At 36.9% G+C, this 22,621-nt stretch overlaps 2 protein-coding genes across 7 annotated transcripts in view; one reads left to right on the top strand and one right to left on the bottom strand.

Moving 5' to 3' along the window:
• eIF2D (eukaryotic translation initiation factor 2D) overlaps positions 1–22,621 on the top strand; it is a 135,390-nt gene that overhangs the window by 25,747 nt on the left and 87,022 nt on the right. The window lies entirely within an intron of this gene.
• The window catches only part of LOC145983899 (N-fatty-acyl-amino acid synthase/hydrolase PM20D1-like), a 53,211-nt gene continuing 44,771 nt past the window's right edge, over positions 14,182–22,621 (bottom strand). For all 6 annotated transcript variants that reach the window (XM_083117004.1, XM_083117005.1, XM_083117007.1 and 3 more), the window contains exons 7-9: positions 21,051–21,191; positions 18,706–18,943; positions 14,182–17,729 (exon numbers count right to left, since the gene is read on the bottom strand). In XM_083117004.1, the coding sequence (XP_082973130.1) occupies positions 17,488–17,729; positions 18,706–18,943; positions 21,051–21,191 (621 nt within the window). In that variant the 3' untranslated portion in view covers positions 14,182–17,487. The remainder of the gene's footprint in view (positions 17,730–18,705; positions 18,944–21,050; positions 21,192–22,621) is intronic.

The raw sequence follows: 22,621 nt of genomic DNA, 5'->3' as shown, positions 1-22,621 counted from the left end.
TGGGAGATGTTATTACTTACATATATGTGAAATACAACTATTTTTATGATATTTTCCTTATTTTTATTTAATTTTCTAATTCGGCGTCCTATACGGAACACCCTACACACACACACACACACACACACACACACACACACACACACACACACACACACACACACACACACACATATATATATATATATATATATATATGTGTGTGTGTGTGTATGTATGTATGTATGTAACATAATATTTAAATGCATTACATAATCACGACGCCAGGGGTCCTGGGTTCGAATCCCGATCTTGGCTTGGATGTTTGTGATTGTCCATTAATCAGTTTCATCACTCATCTCAATCTTCGCAAATTTGCCAAAAGTGGCACAAAAAGCGAAGTAAAATAAAGCAAATCAAATGAAAAACAAAATAACATAATCAATTCATCCGCCCTATAACAAACCAACAGCAAAAGTGATATAAATTGTCTTTAAAATGCGCGCACTCCCTTTCCTCCAAACCAAAGTGTTGACACAGCAACTGTCTGAAGTACTTGGTTGTTCACACTTCTCTCACAGTGCAACAAATTTGAAGTTTGTGTCTTGCCGCGAAATGAGAGAAGGTGTTCTTTACTAAATCAAATACGCTGATTACGAAAATGAAATCAGAAATGTTCCATCACGTACCAATTTTTCTGGAAAAGATATGCCACATGTACCACTTAGCCTATATTTCATATAGTTAGCAATAGATTGTAATTCATGAAAAACAAAGTAGCAACTGTCGCGACACTTGGAAACAACTTCATTATAGTACAGGAGGATCCTGTACCTGGATAAATACAGATCATGGAACAAAATTAATTGTTTGTATTTCAAAACATAAAAAAAGAACGAGAAGCTGCAAAAAGCTTGAAATGTACTTAACTTACAAGTTAGAAATGTGTCCTGAAAACTTTCCGTTTGTGAACGGATGGTGAAACTTCTTGTAGGAGTGTCCAGGAGTAATCTGCCAAAAGGTTTGGTGACCATCTTCCCTTATATCGTCTTTCCATGGCAGAGATATCTTGGTGAAATCGCTCACCATGTTCGTCACTCACATCTTCGAGATTAGGTGGGAAAAAATACAAATGAGAATGCAGGAAATGTATGTTCAAAGACATGTTGCACCCCATAATCTTGTAACAGTCCAGCATGTGTTCCGTCAGTTTCCTGTAATTGTCAGATCTGACGTTACCCAATAAATTGTTGCATACATCTTTAAAGGCAAGCCAAGCTGCCATCTCAGTATCTGTCAGCAACTCTTCAAAGGTTATGTCTTTCATCAAGTCACGAATCTGAGGACCAATGAAAATACCTTCTTTAATTTTTGCAGTACTAATCGCAGGAAATTTGGACAGTAAAAATTCAAAACCCCTGCCATCTTTGTCCATTGCTTTCACAAAATTCTTCATGAAGCCCAATTTCAGATTGAGCAGGGAGCGGTGGTAACAGCACACTGTCTTTGTCAACAAGGGGTTCATGCGACACATTTTTTTCATCCGGATTGAAGCGTTCTCTCGAAGGCCACTGTTTCACTACATAATGGTCTTTCCTTGCCCTACTGTCACAGTGGCACAAGAAACAGCAATTTTGTGTAACCAGTCTGCATTCCCAGCACAAGCCCTAGAACTTTGAGATCACCACAGATTTTCCATTAGTGGTTCGAATAGCCAATATACTTCAGAAGTAGTCCCATGTTCTCGCAGGTTTCTTTTAACTGAACGGAATGGGTCGCTGGTATCGAAGGTTTCTTGTTTCCGTTATGCAAGAGAACAGCTTTGAGACTAGTTTTTGAGGAATCTATGAATAGGCGTCATTCTTCAAGATTGTGAATCATTCCAAATTCTGTAAGCAGCCCATTTATGTCATTAAAGTATACCAGACTTTCTGCCATTGAGAAAAAAGTGGAAAGACCAAGCTGTCGTTTATGGAATGATACACCAGTGTTTGGTTGTAGCAGGTATCTTTCTTGAAGACGAGACCCAAGTAAGTCTGCTTGCCTTTTTGAAAGATTTAGATCTCTTACAAGATCGTTCAATTCTGCATGTGACAATGGCTGTGGTTGGGGCTGTGATGTAGATGGTGTGTAATCAAGATCTTCGTGATCTTTTGGTTGGTCACTACCATCGTCTGTTACATTTTCCATTGTCCATTCCGCTGCTGGTTTTGGAACTGGGTGCATTGCAGATTCCAAATTTGGATATGAAACTGTGTGTTTTGATTTACTTGAGATTCCTGTTACTTTCGTTAAACAAAAGTAGCAATCTGTTATGTGGTCTCTAGGTTCCCTCCACAACTGTGGTACGGCAAATAGAATAGATGGGTGGGTTCCATGCAACCAGCCTCTTAAATAGCGGGAGCAACGTGAGAAACAGTTCTGTGGTGTCAAACACTTACCCTCATTTACCTTTGATTCAAAATACAACTCGCACGCCTTTTTGATGAGCGGGGAAATGGAATGTCTTTGGGACTTAGTGGTAAACTCACCACACACATAACAGAAAAGGTTTGGTGGATTAACACACTTCCTAGACATCGCTGAACACAAGAAACAAGCAAACACGCACAAACAGAATTCTTCACGTTAGGCGTTTTGCAGGACACACACTGCAGGAAGAGACACTGCGTGATCCCTCTAGCAACTGAGTGATGCAAATAACTGCAACTGCATTATACCTCACCCAAGTGGCTATATATCCCTTCCCTCTCCACACCCTCCCCTATGCGCTGTCGAGCCCTAGTAACAGGCTGTGCTGATGAGCAGAGAAACAACAACAACATGCAGTCATGTGCTGATAAAATTGCGTTTCCAGAGAAAAGTTTCGGTGATAGCGAAAAACGGTTTTCACTATTGTCATCAGGGCACTGAAGCACATGTTTTTGTTCTGTGGCAATTTTCATTGTCGCACAGTATAATTTACAATGCATTACAGAAAAGAATGAAACTGCGAGCGAAGCGAATAAGAAATTTTTCGATCCAAATTTATACAAATTGAAAACAATATTGATTAAATATGATGCAAAATTTTCACGGGACGCCATGGCATTCTTTTACAATTTTTCTCATTCAGATCATTCGGCGTCCACAGGCAACTTTCGCCGGCCCCTAGAACGTGACAAGACTGTAAGAAAAACAGATAGTGCGAGCGAAGCGAGCAAGAAAATTTTACGAAATATATTTTTATTTGTATAAAATTTGAAGTCGAGAAATGCAATTGCCCCCTCTGAGCTCCTCCCCTGCAGGTGCTCCTGGCTGTCTGGAAGAAATAATGCATGAAAGACGTGAGAACTAATTCCATTTTGAGTATCCTTTTGTCCTGCTAATCTTAGATTCTGGTAGCCTTGCTTTATTTTACTACAATGTTTGCCCCCCTAGAAATGATTTCCGTCCAAGGTTGGGAAAAGGCAATGCACCCTGCGTCCTTGTGTTTACGCCACTGCACCCCCTTTCCCCGTAGTTGCTTTAAACTTTCATCAGCTTAATACTTTAATTTCTTTAAGAGAGTAATATCGTTAAATAACAGTTAAGATTCCTCTACACTAAATTTCTAGGTGAAAGTATAATAATGTAGGGGCAGGAAACGCCTGGAAGGGGAGCAAGGATGGCCAGTAATTTACATTAATTATTATGTAATGGGGACGCAGGAATACGATAATTTCAAATTCAAGTGGTCTTTTTTTGAGCGGGCAGCACGGGGTAATATGTCCCATATAAAAATACCTTGCTTGTCCCTTCGTGGGGAAAAAAAACCCTCTGCGAACGTCCGTGATTAGGGGAGGCAATTGCCACCCCCCACGTGCGCACGCCTATGCCCGTAACCCCTGGCATCGTAGAGCTCTGTGCTAACTATTCCACTACGGTGGTCGGCGAAATGCTGTTGGAGTATCAGATGTGACCACCAATGCTATGGTAATATTACAGCTAGAACTAAACATACAATTGTATAGTTCCGACATTATGGTCCAAAATAACGGGGAAAAAAATCAACTGATCAATACACCTCCTCCAAAATGACAGGGTCGATAAAAGAAACGGTCACAAAATGACGGGGTCGAAAAATGAAACTGTCACGAAATGACGGGGTCGAAAAATGAAACTGTCACGAAATGACGGGGTCGAAAAATTAAACGGTCACGAAATGACGGGGTCGAAAAATGAAACTGTGCATAAAACACATGGTCGCAAAATGACAATGTCGATAACAGACACGGTCTCAAAATGACAGGGTCGATAAGACACGGTCGCAAAATGACAGAGTCGATAAAAGACAGGGTCGCAAAATGACAGAGTCGATAAAAGACATGACCACAAAATGACAGGGTCGAAAATGGACACTTGACTAATCGCTAATCGACTGTATGAACTGTTACACTTACCCCTGAAGTCTCATTAACCGATTCTGTTGTACAGATCAACCGGGAAATTGAAGCTGCATATTTATATTCTCATTATATTCTAGAACGTTCCGAAGATAAAACTATTCGATAATATTGCTAGTAGTTCGACTCCTTCTATTCAAGAACGTTTCCACACGCGCTTTCCAGAGATTAAGAATTACAAAGAATCGTCCTACATGTGGCGCCTAACTACCTTTGTTGTGCAGTTTCCAATCTTCACATAGTGCTCAAGTTTGCTGCGACAACACCGAAAGCACAAGAAAAGTTTACGTGCAATATTATCAAAAAGAACATGGAACATTCTCAGTCTTGCCGTGATAATTACTTCTCTCCTTGAATTATCGTCACATTGTACAAGAAGACAAAATCCTAATTTTATATAGTGTAAACTGAAAAAATCCCCTGATCCCCACGTTGGATACGTACTATTAACAATAACAGGGTTATAGAACATTCTCCATCTTGTCTCGATAATTATTTTTCTCGAATTATCATCACATTATTCAAGAAGCCAAAAAACTAATTTCATCTATCGTAAGGAGAAAAATTTCCTGAAGGGGGCTCGAACTCCCTCATCCCCACCTTGGATACGTGCTATTAACAATGACAAGGTTATAGAACATTCTCAGTCTTGCCTCAATAATTATTTATCTTCTTAAATTATCGTCACATTTTTCAAGAAGCGAAAAACCTAATTTTATCTAGTTTAAACTGAAAAATTTCCTGGGAGGGGTGTCGAGCCCCCTAATCCCCACCTTGGATACGCGCATTAACAATAAGAGGGTTATAGAACATTCTCCATCTTGCCTCGATAATTATTTCTCTCCTTAAATTATCGTCACATTATTTTATTTCCCACCACAAGAAACCAAAAACCTCAATTTACCTAGTGTAAACTGAACATTTGGAGGGGGGCTCGAGCCCCCTTGGTTACGTGCCTGGCTGTGGGGTAGTGGAAGTATGAAACAGTTTTCTGACTATACCCTATCCCAACTATCTCTGGAGTAAGGCCATGCATAGCATCAGAGAAGGGGAGGAAATCGAGTGGGCAGAGCGAAGCAGTACATGCTGCTGTGACAGGCTGGTAACTGCACCCCCCTCTTCACGCAATCCTGTTCCCTCTCAAGTGTTAATTGGTGCATCCGCCTCGCATCCAGGGTTTCGGAGCGGAGCGGATCAACGCTCCGGTTGTTTCCCACGCTCCGGAGCGAGATTCTAAGAAATGGTTCGCTCCGCTCCGGAGCGGAGCAGCGGGAATCGGAAAATTTCTCGCTCCGCTACGGAGCGAGGAGCGAAATTTTAGAAAATGGTTCACTCCGCTCCGGAGCGGAGCGCTACCGTGACACGCTCCGCCCCGGATCGGAGCAGAGGAAGTTGGAAACTTTCTCGCTCCGCTCCGGAGCGGAGTGGGCAAGATCTTAGAATATCGCTTCTCGCTCCGGAGCGACTCCGGAGCGCTCCGAGGTTGGATAATACGAGTGTATACAGAAAACTAACGATCAAAGGTTCCGAGTACATTAGTAATTTTGTTTGTGGAATTTGTAAGGCATTTGAATATCTCCCGTTATTGTTGTTATAAAACTGATTATACTAAAGCTAACGCCACGGAAACATTCCAGTCAAGATCACGTCACTCACCTACAGTGTTGCCAATAAGCAAGGAATAATCCTTACACAAGACACCAGGGAAGGCACAATCAACCGCATACGTACAACGCGCAATGTGTCAACTGTGAAGCGTAGAAGAAGTGTGGCAAACTTGGAGGGCCAGGGGTGTGGAGGAGGCAAGGGGAAGCTTCGATCTTCACTGGACTGTTTTCGTGAAGAGAGCGATATTATTATTATTATTACTATTTTGATTATCACTTTTACTACTCTACTACTACTTCTGTGGACAATATATTTTAATAGCAGGTGTGCCACCTGTGGTTTTATAAGTTGAGAGAATGGGACCACTCTCTCATTTCCTGCCACCAGGGATCGCGACTGAAACTCATTTCGGTTCAACTTCTGGTTCGGGCTAAGCACTTCGGCATATCGGCCCGACGTTACAGTCCACGCCGCGGGAGAAGTGAGTTATTCCGGAATATTGGTTTGAGTAACGCTGTCGAAACTACGTACTGCAGAGAATCCATTCGACCTTCTAAAGGCCAGGAGCGCGCAGAGGAAAGGCGAAGCATCCTACTTGGATAGGGGCATGTCCTGAATTTTATGGTTTCATTTTGAAAAACAGGGCTGTGAGCAATACGTGCCTTCCTCACTGATGGAATTTGATTTGATTTTTGTTACTTTGCTTTGAATTTTGGCTAATCGCGACGATGATAATGAGAGAATTGATAAATGTGTACTGGAAAAAAAAGGTAGCGTTCTGTGCCCCGATAACATAGTGATAACAACGTCGCCTTGTAATGAAGGGGCACTGGGGTCGATACCTGGAGGAGGGACATAGTGGCTCGAATTCCACTTTAGGTAGGATTTAAACTGTAGGTCTATTCTCGATAGCGTATTGTTGAGTCTTAAATCCACCAAAAGTCCATAACAAAAGGCATTGTTTCAACATATGTTGAATGTATCACTGCAATGTATATTGTGATAAATTAATCCTTAAGCAAATATAAATTTGTAATTCTGTTTAACAATAAGAGACTTCACTTTCCTTTACATCTATTCACAAGAGCATAAAAATACAACTTGGAAGTTCATTTCCAAATGAACAACCTCTTATTCATATATTTTACGTATGTGTGTGTTTTCTGAAATCTGGCAAAGTCCTAATAATGTATTCACTTCATAAGTGTCTATTACATAACAGAAAGCATCATTGACATTGGGTATTCAATATCAGATGAATAACGAATTCCATGGGAATATTTCTGCGAGTTCGTGGATGTGAGTTCAGCTCTCAACAACAAATGGTGTTGGTTTGACCCGCGTTAATGTTATTGGTGTTTCCTTTGTGTTTATTTCTCTATGACAGTATATTTATTTTCCATAGTTTTGGTGTCCTATTTTTTTACCGACTTATCTAGGATTTGTTTAAAATTACGGATCATGAGAAATATACGATTAAAGGCAAGGCAAGGGAAAAGACAAATCGAAACTTATACTTAGTTGAAAGGACAATTGGTCATTGTTGATTACAATTATAGAAATAACTTGATCGAAATACTTGGTTTTCTTTTACATACATTTTTGTAATTCTTTTTGTTCACCTTTCCATTCCTACTTGAACAGGTAGACTATAAATAAAAACTCGGCATGATTTCCTTCAATTCATTATTACAGTATAGATCTTCCATGATTCTCGTGGCTTATGATGCATAAAATTAACAATTACGGATTTTTCTTTGTTGTTCTTGTATATTGATTTAACAAATCTAGTCACCTTATAATTCCATTAACCGAGACTGGTTGGAATGATTTCTCCATATGCATGGACGTCCGGAAGGGAGGGGGCCACGCCACCCGGAAATGAAAGTCAATCCAAAAGAACATATTTCACGCATATAATTTCATTTCAGTCACAGTAATATATGTTAATTATTGCAAGGGCGTTGCAGGAATGTGATAACTTCAAACTGAAGAATTTCTTTAAAGGGAGTAATGCTATTTTGAGGAAATTCTGCCTCATTGTCGTCGTCCGCCCTTCCTTGGAAAAATACCTTGCTTGTCCCTTCCTGGAAAAAATCCTGAAGACGTACATGTATCAGCGGCGTTAAAAATTTCATTAAATGTCCATATATCGCCGTTGACAAGCACACACACTGTAATATGCATGTAATGATACAAGAGAACACAGCTTTTAAAGGCTTATTTTTATGACAGTAAAGAGAAGAACAACACCCGCAAGTAATACTTTTAAAAGAGAACAATCTAGCCAGAATTGATGTACCATAATTCTAATACAACTGACAACACTGGATCTGTCTGGCAAAGGCGATGTCTCTACCATGTACGGATAAGTCGAACGCAACGTACAGCACAGCGAGCTAAGTTCTCAACCCCGAAAGCACACACAGTGGCGCAGGAACGTTTTTCATTTGGGGGGTACAAAATTCAGACTCCCATATATACTACGTATAAACACAATTAAAATATTAATTAAATATGTAAATTAATATTGTATTGTTGTTATTACGTGAATAGGTAAAAGATAGTAAAATAATAGAGATATAACAGCATCTAGCTTGCATGTAGTTAAGATCGACAGGATTTGCGTAAAACAACTGCCCTGGCAAGGAATTTAATGTCAAATAGAAAAATAATTGAATATTTATTGAATAATAAACAAAAGTTAGATCCAATTAACGAAAAGTAAAGTTTCTGATTAATATCTTATGGATATTATCATTAGTTGTGTGCATAAATCTTTTGGAACCCTTCAAAGCCGTATGAACCAAATTCCTTGACTTCCAATAAGTTCAGCGGAAATAACCATCGATTATATAACAAATGCTAAACAATTATATTTTGATTATTTACTTTTACTTCTTGGTAAGTCTTTCAGGGAAGTGTCTGGACCCCCTCCGAAATACGTCCTTGATACTTAGGTATAATGTGAAGGCATGGGAAATATTCTATTTTAGAACAGCACACACGAATGTCCTGTTATTTAATGCAAAATTTGCATAACTATATTTTTCTTTATTTTTCTTAGAATTTATGTTTCTTTAAACAGATTTTAAAACCAGATAATAATTCTGAAACATATATAGCTCTGGACTTCGTTCTGGGCTTATTTGAATTTAACGGAACGGAAAATCAGGAGTTCGAAATCTGAAAATTGCGAACAAAGATACATCTATTCATTTTAATGCAGGTTGAGATTAAAGGGGGTGAGGAGGATCTTGAACCACCCCAACCAGGAATAATCATCTGGATATAGAAACCAACTTATAGAGTTCCACTTCAGTTCATTCTAATTTTAAATTCCCATAGCTACGCATAAATATATCTTTAAACAATTTATGGCAGATGTGTACCACATTCAATGTCTTTTAGAAGCCACGTATTTGGTATTTACTCAGACATCTGCAGGGCGTTGTATTAAAAAAAGAAAAAGACTGACTTGAGATGGTTCCCGATCAACTCGTAAGAAGTCTAACTTTGAAATATTTGTGAAACATTTGACAAAGCATAATTTGTTATATAATTAGCTGTACCTAATGACACTCTCCAAGCACTGAAAGTACTATTATTACATATACTAAAACCGAAATTCTTCAGATCTCGGAGGAAGCAATGAAAGCCGTATGCTCAAAAGTTTTGTTTTCCTTTCAATCTTTGGTGAACCAAATGAAGAACCGGCCAAGGCTTCTTTTTGTATGTAGTGGTATTAAATGCAGATACATGCCTGTATTTTAGAGTGACATGTCAATTTCTCGTTTATGTGAAAAGGTAAACTTCAATATAAGCAAAAGCATGTGCGCGTCACAGTTAAATATTTTCGCATCTACAAAGAAAATCCAAATCGCATTCCCACCTTGCCGCCTCCGTGTCGGAGGGGTTAGCTTAGCGTGCTAAGACGCCAGAGATCCCAGGTTCGAATCCCGGCCTGCGGATGGGTGTTATTTGTGAGTATTCATCAATTTCATCATATCATCACTCATCCTCAACTTCGCGATTAGCCAAAAGTGGCAGAAATGCGAAGTAAAATAAACCAAATAAATCAATCCCCATCTCACTCAAAAAGACCTTGCGAATCCAATCCAAAATCTACCAATAGAACCTGCAGTGAGTTTAATTTATCTCGTGCATTCATCTGACTAATGTAATTTTCTTACAGTTTAAATTTAGGGTATAACTTAAAATGGCGTTGTGTTTGTGTTGCATTCGATATCAAAATTTGATTTTAAGTAATTAATGTCCAATTATAAGTATACCTAATACATAGGTAAAAATAATTCCCTCCTCGCTCCTCTGATAATATCGCAAATTGAACCCTGTTTAAATATCTAAGAAAAAAATTCGTTTCACCTAGGAATGATATCGCGATGCGATGAGTCGAGAATTGTCACAGCCTCATCTCGTCTCCTGTGTGGCGAGGTCCTTCTCGTTCTTGTTTGTGTTTATTTTTGTTTCGGTTTACACTCAGAAGTTATTAAAACTTATTCTAGATTCACTTCATGCTCAGATAGGCTAATCGGGACTCTATTTTCAAAATCTCTCAATATATAGGTTTAAGTATAGTTTCCCGAACAGCCTCTTACAAAGTTATGAAAAATGTGGGTGAGGTACAGCAGTACATTGTACCCCCAAGTTGGTCTGTAGTGTCTCGTCTCGTTCGTGTAAGTATTTCGTTTTGGAAAATTCCATTTTAGATATTCAAAAGAAAATGGGATCAGTCATATATTCTTCTGATGAAGATTTGTATCTTATCTTCGAATCGAAGCGACCACTTCTTTAGAAAAGTGTACACCCCCTCTCCTTATGAAAAGGAGCATTCGTCTGCAGCTTGATTGTCTGGGAGCAAATCTGATTCCATCGTTCCACACACATTTTAAACAATTTTCATCTCCTTAAAGAGGTTTCCACGAAATGTAGGTCAATGAACAAACTAGTAGCAACCACAATGTAGTAGAATAAGTTTACAATGGTTTGAATTTCTGTGGTAATGAAGATAATGTTTAGGCCTATAAGTTATAAACAATATACACTTTTTTATTGGGCGAACTTAAAATAGGTTCTTTTAACTGTAGCACCTTGCGTCTGCTGTCAAATTAGCAAGGGGGGTACAGGGGGTACAACTCGATTTACGGATTTAGGGGGTACAGTACCCCCTTCAAAAATTTAGGGGGGTACAATGTACCCCTGTACCCCCCCGTTCCTGCGCCACTGAGCACACACAAACAAGCTACGTATGAACCAGTTTCACCATCCTCCCCTCTTGAAACAGGCACAAGACCAATGCGCTAGCCGATTGCACTGAGTCACCTGCAAGGAACACGAAATACGGCACAAAACGAAGCTGTCTGTTGTATGGGGGGGGGGGGGGGGGGGGGTCGGTCAAATCCGCAAAGCAGAAAAACTGATTGCTTGAAATTATTCGTAACCCATTCAACACATAACATTCAAATCTTATATCTAAGAGTCACAATACAAAATAGTACATCTCAATACAGAAATACTATTTACGTAATTAATATTTCAACTTAAATCAAATGAACAATTTACATACTATAGCTCTCTCTCTCTCTCTCTCTCTCTCTCTCTCTCTCTCTCTCTCTCTCTCTCTCTCTCTCTCTCTCTCTCTCTCTCTCTATATATATATATATATATATATATATATATATATATATATTGAGCCAAAACAACATTCTTGTATTGTTTTACCAATGTTTAATGTGCATGATTGATTGATTGATTTAGTTCATTTTACTTCTCTTCTTTGTCACTTTTGGCTAATCGCGAAGATGGGGATGATCGATGTTATGATTAAATTGATGAACGATACACACAAAGATTGTACACTCGCCTCACTCAGTACTCCGGCAGTTTGTTTCTTTATACAGCATATTTGCAGAAGATACAATTCAACATACAAGTGTATCAATGTAAGCTCCATAAAACAAACTTATTACTAACTTCGTTGACTCTGTACAGTGGAACCCATGAGTATTACCATGCAAATTGTCCATCACCATGTTCGTGCACTTTATTTGACCCAATAAGAGCTTCAAAAATTAAAATAAAACTCAAAACAAGCTGTTGACAACTTCTGCACCAGCATACATAAAAAATCAATCGCTTAAAAACACACAGGATGTAAGAGAAAAATTAATGAAAATAGTAATGCACAATTTGCACGTAATTCTCATTGATCCCACTGTACAAGCCCATGCCGTGATTTGAACCACCCCACGGATCCCTGACGTCGTAGGGTGCTGTACAGATATTTATATCATACAAAAAAAAATGTACAATATTCAATCATAGTGCCTACCATACATTCCACCCCCAGCTGAAGGAATAAAACTTCCCTTCGTTCCCAAAACTTAGGAACTGTTGACCTTTCATGCAGATATGGAAGGAATGTGGATGCTGACGTCAGAAGTCACAGATTTCTGTATAAAAGGGAGACCACAACAGGGGCAGCAAAGGTACGGATAAAGAAACTCCTTTGTGAAAGGACATTCTATAGTCTACAGAATCTTCTAAATACTTGCTGCTACTTCAACTTCAGCTCATAAACAAGATGAAGTTTATGTTCTGTGAATTTCGTTTGGTTTGAGTTGGTGATTTAAGTCCACTTTACGCACAGTATGGCTAATAAGGACTGGACCTACAGTTTAAAGTGGGATCCGAACCACTTGTGCCTCCACTGAGTATCGAACCCAGGACCCCTTCATTACAAGGCAATGATGCTACCACTGCGCCATTAGGGAGGCCCCTGTTCTGTGAATTTATCTTTCACCAAGTTGTGAGAAAGATATTATCTCCTGTCTACATTTTTTACTCTTCACTGCAAACAAATTATACAAAATAGTTTTACCTAATGTCAAGGGTGAGCTCAGCCTGGCTACTATGCACAAACTTCTAAACTCTATACAACCTACTAAATACAGGGTGTCTACAAATGATTGAAGCAGTTTCACGATGTTACTGTATGTGTATTATTGAATACATTGTGAAGTAACTTTACAGTTTTGTAGAGAAACTCAGGAAGTTTTGTGACACATTACAAGTGTTTGATATGCCCCCTCTTTGTGATTCTGCAGAAGTAAACTTTATAATCAAGTTCTTCCCAAACGTGATGAAGCATGTACCTATCAATTCGATCAAAAGCACTGATGATACGAGCCCCCCAGTTCTGCTAGATCACTCTGTAATGGAGGCACACACACTAGATCCTTCACATAACCTCACACAAAAAAAAGTCACTTTGAGGCAATGACATTTCCATCATTTCCACAACGACCGACCCGCCAGTTTGATAATTTGGTGGCTAAGATTTTGTGGACATTGTGATGGAACTGGGGTGGAGCACCATCCAACTGGTGGAAAAAGTTCTCTGTCTGGCTCCAACTGTGGCATGAGCCAATTTTCTAGCATGTCAAGATACTCGTATTGTGAAATGGTTGTTCACTGAAGAAGAGGAGGCTGTAAAATCTAAATTTGGAGATTGCACAAAAAGCATTGAGTTCCGGAAAATCACGAATATTCTCAATGGCGCCACGGCGAACAGAAATCTCCCATAACTTGTAATATGTGCCACAAAACTTGTTGAGTTTCTCTACAAAACTGCAAAGTTACTTCGTGATGCGTTTAATAACACATGCACAGTAACATAATGAAACCGCTATTAATCACCCTGTACTTTCCGCTACTTAGAATTCAGTTTATAATCAAGATATGTGATATCTGATCTTCGTTCTGTGAATTTGTCCATTCATCAAGTTATGACCACATAATATCTGCTGTCTACATTTTCACTTGTCACTACAAACAAATTATACAAGTTTTACCTAATGTCCGAGTGCTGACGATGATGCCAGTAGTGCTGACGATGACGCCAGGGGTGCTGACGATGATGCCAGGGGTGCTGACGATGATGCCAGGGAGCTGACGATGATGCCCCTGCTTGGCTATGGGCCTGTGTGCAAGTCTTGTTTTTGTTTGCCTGCTCCAGAGATAGGTGGGACAGGGTATAGAAGTTATTGCTTCAGTATAGAGATAGGATGAGATAGAGATAGATCCCTCAGATAAATTGTTTAGGTTAGCCAGTAGGTAAGTAGGTAAATCATGAAAAAAATTGTATCACTTGCATTTCAAAGCATCTTGTTATATTCAACATGTCAAAATACATGCAATGGAAATAATTCTCTCAACAAAATAATCTCATAATATTCAAATTTCCTTTGGTTACAATATTTTTGATTAGGTTTTTAAGCATCTTTATTTACTATAATTTCAAATTAATTACATTTAGATTATGAAAATAAAGTAGGCATTAGAAAGAAAAGTGATCTCAGACAGAAATATTTAGTTTTGATACAACACCCATGTTTGTCATTTATAACAACACCTGTACAACTGACTCCCCAAAAATCACATTATGTTATCACATTTTTCCAAAGGAAAGTTCAATTTTTTTTAAAAAACAAAAAAAATTATTTACATTTTGAGCTTTGAAAAATAGTAGCCAGAGCAATATAGTAACTTTGGTGTATATGAAATTACAAGAATACACACAACTCTATTGAACTACAATTATTTTATAATTTTCTTTTCAGCAGGCAGAAAATTCTTAAATATTTAGTTTCATGCTGTAGCTATTGTGCAAAACTAGCATGTGTGTCAAACAGCATTTATAGGGACTACAAGTATGTGTGCCAGAATTTGGGAACAATATTCTATGTTCAAAATTTTTGTTTCAATTTTCCTGGACACTGAATTGTTTGCATGATGCATACATCTTGTAAAAGAGAATCATGTAGGGTAACCTGACATAATATCGGATACTTTTTGAAATCACCATAATTATTAACCCACTAAAATTTAACAGAAATGCATAATTTTTGGTAATATGAACTATTGGTATCTTACCTTTTGCCTTGTGATGTGTTTATCTCCCTTATTGTTAAATTATTTGTTGTACAGTACAAAATAAAAAACAATGCAAATTTGAGGAATCAAAAAAAGCCATCCGAATATCGGATAGTGGGTATGCCTAATATCAGATAGGAATTTAACATTATATAATATATATATTAACATTATATTTGAAATAAAATTACATCTCATGATGGAAGCAACCTATTATTTATTTTCAAACTAGTGTCAGATTCTTCTGAGTCAGATTGCTCTTGACATGTTTTGTGCTGCAATTTGGGATTGGGGAATGTCAATTTGACCAATTTGATATCAGATATTTGGGAGGCCTCCCTATCCGATATTAGGCCGAATGCGACCTCGTGGGAAATATAACCTTAATATCAAACAGACATTTACCTGAATAGGACTAGCATATCAACATACTCTAATATTCCATCTTTCTATGAAATATAAGTAAGCCATAGTTTCTCCTTACCTTCAATGTGAAAACCTTTGATCATGAAATGCTTCCAAAAACTCAGAAACTGAAAATTTCTGTTTTCGTCGATTGTACACGCGCAGTGTGGTCAACAGCGTTCCCACTCACAATGAAGTATTGACGGCAATCGACGAACGTAGTTCAGTGGATTTTTGCACATGGCAGCACCCACGAGCCGAGAAATGATGATATCCGATATTGAGCGGGTATCCAATATTATGGCAGTTTACCTTACTAGCAATCATATTTAATAATAATTAAATACCTAGTATATTAAAGTGTCAGATTATTAGAAAATGTGCATTTTTTGTGTAAAATATGTAGCTAAGAGTATGCAATAATTGAATACTTAAATGATCTTCAGTGGTGTATACCCAGGGTGGTATAATAGAGGGGTTGAGGGTAATTCTCCCCTCTAGAGAGAGTTACTCCTCAGAGATAGTAGTAATTTAGTTACTTTTACTCATTGAATAGTTTTCCTATTGAAGCATCATATTCTTATTTTGAAGTTAGTATTTGTTACTTTACCCTTTTATGCTTGCTTTATGGCATTTCATTAATGATTTTTGTTACCTGCATTGCTCAAAAGTTAATCTTCAGTCAATTGTTTATTCACTCATCTTCCTTATTTTTTCATGGGGACATTTATGATCATTTTTAGTGCTAGATTTAACTTCCCTTGGGAAACATCTGCATCCCCACCCTTATCAGATTGACAGTTATGAATAAATCCCTGATTATGGCAATTTCGTACTGTGTACACTGACCCTAAAGGCCATCCATGTGACTGAGTTCATCATAATGTGTACAAAGCCTTAGAGAAAGACTAGCATTTCGAAGATGACAAGCAAATAGGTAAAAACCATGAACATTGTCACTAATACCAGAAAAGAGAGTGAACTAGTACACAAGATTCAAAATCAGAGTTTCAGTTAGTGAGCGACAGAGAAAAGAAATGAATAAGTTACACTGGGTAAAAATTATGTAAGGAGATGTTCAGGAGTGACCATGGATAAAAACGAAATAGGAGATGTTGAATAGCTTCAGATGGAATGGATAAATCATTATTCATGTAGATCTAGAAGAAAATATTACTATTCAGCGCTCAAAGTGGAAATTATTAGGTGGGGAGGGGGTATTTGCCTGAGCCTTGGGTCAAGCTGAGGAGCAGATGTTCCTATGTTTTAACATGGGGAAAATCAAGACAGCTGTGGAAATGCCTTACATATTTACTCTAACTGGAGGGGGGAAACTATACATCCCCTCCAATTCAAGCACTGACTGTAATACAGGTGGATGTACCAACTGAGAATTCAGTTATTCTGGTAAGCTGAACTTTCTGCATTTCTTATCTATGGTTTTGGTGTTAATAAAACGTTTGTATCTTGAAAATCAATGACGTTACACTTATTCCAAAAACATGTGTTCTTTTTGCCCCACCTTGTATATGTCCACATCTAAAAACAAACATAATTTTAATAGGAGATAACTTGCTAGAATAGAAGATTATATGAATTACCTCTCCATTGGAAACTCCTTTGAATAGAATATTATTGAAGTATAACTATAAAATTATGTTTATCTAACAGCTTCGATTTCCAACATCAAGTGTAATTGTTATAAGTTGACATCTTTGACATCTATAGAAACAATTTTTCAACAGAATATTTCTCTTATTTTACAACCATCAATTGTAAGAAAATAGACATATAAATACTAATACGAATTGAACCTAACATTGTTGTTCGTAATTCTGATGTATATGGTTCACATATACAAAGGATTAAGGTAGATTGAAAAAAATATTCTTAACAGCTGTTTAAAAAAAAATCCCACTTAAATATTCTGGTGTTGTTTTACTTGAAAAATAAATGGAATACATATATATTATTGCTCTGGCTCAATAGAAATACAAAAATATAAGTTGGATTTTCTGTTTTTAGCTAAACAAACAAACAACACAACAATTAAACATCAACATCAACATCATAAGCAACTCATTATGTACATCATAGTTAAAAAGTGTGTAAATGACTAGAGTTCTTGGTCTTTGTTGTAAGCAACTGATAAAGGAACATGTTTTATTAAAATGTCAGCATTCTTGATCACCCTGTAATAAAAATTTACAGCCTTGTGGTAGTTTTCAATAGTTACTCTTTCATTATTACCATGGTAACGTTTTGAGTCTTCTGGACCAATGATAATTGGTAAGAATCTAAACAAATGCTTGGTCAGCTCCAGGTACCATCTGGTGTCTGTGTTTGCAATTAAAACAGCTGAAAAAAAAAGATGGAGAGAAAATAAGTCTCGTATATTGCAAGTTAATCACATAGTAGAAAATTTGAATATATGAGTATTTGATTACTTAAACTCTTACTAACTTTGAGAAAGTATGCCACATGACATGCAGAGTGAACTTTCTCTGTTTGTTGACCTCATCTTGCCCAAACTACAACCTATGCTACAATGAAGCACTGATCAATCATGGTTATCTTACCACTCTGGAATATCTGCAAATCTATAAAACTGCTGCCTGCAAATGAGTAAGTTACCAAGCAAGTAGACTTATTAGGGACCTCACTTCCACATAGTACACCCTGGACAGCATTTTGCAGACTAACGAGGTTCTGGTGTCTGATAAGGGATGGGTAATAAATATCATTTGGGGGAAAGAGGACAGTGCCCGGTTCTTATTCAGTTTTAAATTGTCAGGTGAAATCTTGTGAGAAGATTAAGCATTATTTTTTGGGGGGGGGACACTATAAACCGCTTACTTGACTATCAACATTAAGTCTTAGATTATCACGGGAATTCCACATTGAGCATTAAATTGGGGGGATCTTGAGGGGGGATATCCAGATATTGGATATCAATGTTAGGTCTTAGATTGACACAGAATTTCCATAGTAAGGGAGGATCGTACTTTGAAGTTCGGGGAAAGGGGGGGGGGGGGTGTGTGGCAATATTTAGCGTTTTGGTATAAAATGCATATGATGATCATTATTTAGGCTGTCATTTTTCTGTATCATTTGGAAGTCGTATGGTATCAAGTGGATTTTACTCTGGATTATTTGCTAAGCAGGGTGGCGTTGGGTGTCATAATCATTTGCTTTTGTTCCTTCACTCCTAAAACTAGAATCAGATACATGAAAAAGTTTCATGTTAAAGTAGCACTTCCTGCTCTTCACTTTCTCTTGGACACACACACAAATGCAGATAGATACTCTTTTTATAAAAAATATTTTACTTTACCTGGAGCCACAATGACATCACTATAAGTCTGCTTTACACTGGCAGCAACCAACTGATATGGCATATCATTTGGACCAAATGGTGTCACTGGGTGAGCTTCTTTCGCTGTTTTGATGTCAAGTTTCACTCGAGAATCACTGATAATTTCTCGATCATATTGCAAAACTTCAGCAACTGTCTGGGATGGATGGACTCTGTGATTAACTATGGCAGTTGCGGAAGCTGGAACCACATTATCCTGCAATCATCAGTGAAATAGCATTAGTAAGATGAAACAAAATGTTAAGAGTGGTTTTGCAAATTTTTAAAATATTATCTATTATTTAAATTAAATCTAAACACACACAAAAGTGCATAAGATGCATCTCATGTAAATCACAAATGTATTCCACAAAGAGAGAAAAATGACAAAATTTGTTAGAATTGTCAAACCTAAAACATAGTAACTGAAGTGAAATTCAAAGAGAATAATACAATCATGGTTATGATATGCATTTCCTCTTGCTTGTTCTATGATGTGGTTATTATTCTTTTAGCCTAAATTCTGGTTCCATATGTTTTCTTAGAACAGCATTTTCTGTGAATTCTTCAGTTGTTTACATCAAACTTGAGGGCTAGCACATAAAAGGTTGATGGATTTAATTTATTGGATTGTTGTAATAGTTATTTACAGTGGCAGCTATTGAGGGGGGGGGCATGGGGGTAGTTGCCCTCCAATTTTTGCCATCGCACTATGGCTTATTAATGCTATGCCTTGTCTACCAAGAGAAAGTAAACTGCTCCCTAGTTTTGGCACCCAATCGCCACTACTGGTCATTTAATATGCTTAATCACTCATGCATTCACATTGGATTGGATTTCTATTTTAAGTACCTTACGCAAAACATTGTATTACAATTATACAGGGTTGAATGGGGATCAGCCTTGTATGTGCCAACATAATCATGATCGCACGTACCACCATTCCCCTCAGCACTGCTGCAATCACTATTACATTTCCAGTCCACGTAATTCCAATACATAAACACAATAAAATTATATGCACTGCAAGTAGCATTTTGAGTGACTTGGACGAACAATCATGTATTCGTACATAAAAAAAAAATAATAACTAATTTTTAACAGTGATTTGGAATGATATCAGTTGCAGTGCAAAAAAAATGCATTCCATTGCTAATCCTTAACATAAAATCTTGTGTGATATAAACTACAGCTTTTAACATAAACTGTTTTCCCCCCTCACCACAATATTGATACAAGTTTGTTCATATGAATAGGCCTATTATTCTTTAGCAAGAGTCCTTGGTGCACTTCAGATATATATATATATATATATATTAGGAATGGCCAAATCTGGATTTTTTACTATCCAGAATCCAGAGAGTAAACCCAGAGAATCTGGATTTTGGAGGAAATCCAGATTTCAGATATAAAATCTGGATTTTGGAGGAATCCAGATTTCAAGTTAAGTTTCCTGATTCTGTTTGCAGCCAAGTCCATTTCCATACTGGGAAATAGTAGATACAAAGATAATGGTTATGCTTGTGCACAGAAAAAGTAATCTGAAATCCAAATTCCCTCTGAAATCTGGATTGCCTCCAAAATCCAGATAGTAAAATTTCTGAACCCTGATTTTAAATTTTCCGGAATACAGATATTTTTGCACACATGGGAAAAAGGAGCCACATTTGGTTTTCATAAGCATAGCTGATGATGGTTTCACCCTACTTTCATGTTTCCCAAGGAATTTCACTCCCAACACTAAGTGGTGGCTACTGGCCTGCAATGACTGTTTCAACCCATGTACTGAGATAGGGAGAAAGGCAGATATAGTTGCAAGTTGCAGAAACATATGTAAAAGATAGGTCTCAAATGCTTGCAGGAGCAGAGTACACTATCACATGGAAAGGAGATTTCCACTCCCATAAGTTGGAAAATAATCAGGAAGGAATTTCTTTCATGATCATGTAATTATTATTCACTACAACTTAAACTTAATAACTACATATTTAAGTCCAGAAATAAGTGGTGGTTTCAGAACTTTTCACTTAAGTAACATTTGTTTTTTAAAACTCCATATGTAAAAACTTCAACATATCTTGTCAATCGACATTAAGACAGTAAAGTGTTATTTACATGAGAAATGTGTATTAATAAGCTTTCACAGATACAGCCTTAAATTACACAGTTTGTTCCAAATGTGACAATTAGACAAGCAAATGAATGATACAATGAAAACTAATTTTTTTAGGTCAAAAGTTCAACCAGCTTTTTTATTGTGAAATCAAGATTTTTTCCAATAATTTAACATTGCTTTAAAGCAAATAATCTCGAATTACACATACCTTCACACCACCATTGAATATGGTCACTGCTGTTGTAGTTCTCACAAAAGCATTTGTCACTTGGTTGCTACTCATAAATCGAGACATGATGCCAGAAAATAACCAAAGATTTGCATATAAAATCCGATAACTGAATGATACCTGAAATTAAAAATATGCGTTTTAATAAGAAATACTTACCTACCATCTTAGAACATTTTAACAATTTAGCTATCACAGTATGAAATATTAAATGAGGATACCTAAATTTGCATAAATGTTCTGTACATGTCTTGTGACAAAGCTCACAAGTTGCAGATTTTTTTTTTGCTTGGGGAAGAAGATTTTGAGTAAATTATTAGTTAATTTGATTTGATTTATTTGCATCCAAGGACTACAATTTTGTACAAGTAGGTACAACTGTAGTATAGGACATGTCAAATAGAAGTACATGATAATCAAGTTTGGTAATTTTAACATAAGATACACACATATATATTGGTGTATTATAACCCTTGCATATCAAGATATTATACTATACAATTTCACTCATTGATGAACATTAACCATCATAACCATTATTTTCGCTGCTTAAGTTTTCAATATAAGTCTTATCTCCTCCATTATACAAAAATTTATGGCGACAATGTCATACATGACATTGTTAGCAAATAAGACAGTGTTTTAGTAACTTGTACTTTGACATACATTTCACAGATCAAGTTCTTTGTCCTCATAGCTTATTTGAATTTTGAATTTGAATTTTATTTTCTTCCATTGACCCTTGATTAAAAGGGCATGGTAAACATCAAGATACATAATGAAATAATTAGTTTAGTACATCATAACAAAAAAGAAGAAACATTGTGTAGTACATTACATCACTACACCAAAGTAAAAATTGAAAAATGCACTTCATTACACTACAATAAAAATAAAAACACATTATCATTGTTGCATGATTGGAATAAGAATACAATTAAAATAAATTTTGTTTAGTACATTGGCCTTGTATTGTCTTGTTACATGTCCCTCCTTAAATTTGAATTCAAAACTCCTTGGAAGATTTCAAAACTCTTTTAGTTTGTCAACTTTCAGAAAGATGTTCTATTTTTCATACAAAATAAAACTTTCAGGTGAAAAGTTGCAATTTTCTGCAGAAACCAGTGCCGTGTTCACAACTCTACTTTGCTTAGCTAGATAAAACAAAATGTAATAAATTCTTTTCAATGAAAATGCACTCTTTAAAATAAAACTTATTTTATCTTATTCATCAAGAATTATTCAATATTTACTGAAAAACACAAAAATCAACATGAAAATACAAAAACATTATGGTTTCAAATAAATTATATTTCAATCAGTAATTTTTATGCATGTAGACTTGAACTGTACGACTCAAAATTTTGGTTTGTCCCTCACCCATCAACTCGAAAAAGGTACCTGGAAGGCAACAGACAATTCATTTTAATGTTAGAAGGATTTCTTGGTTGCAATCAAGGAGTAAATTCAGACTTCTCTTTCTTTGACTTGAAAAGTGTTAGACATCTTAACTGGTTAGGCAGTCATTTAAACACATGAACCTATTTGTA

The sequence above is a fragment of the Lepisma saccharinum genome, chromosome 2 (genome assembly GCF_977018435.1).
Source record: "Lepisma saccharinum chromosome 2, izLepSacc3.1, whole genome shotgun sequence".
In the NCBI taxonomy this organism is placed as follows: Eukaryota; Metazoa; Arthropoda; class Insecta; order Zygentoma; family Lepismatidae; genus Lepisma; species Lepisma saccharinum.
This window is presented reverse-complemented; position numbering and strand designations above follow the sequence as displayed.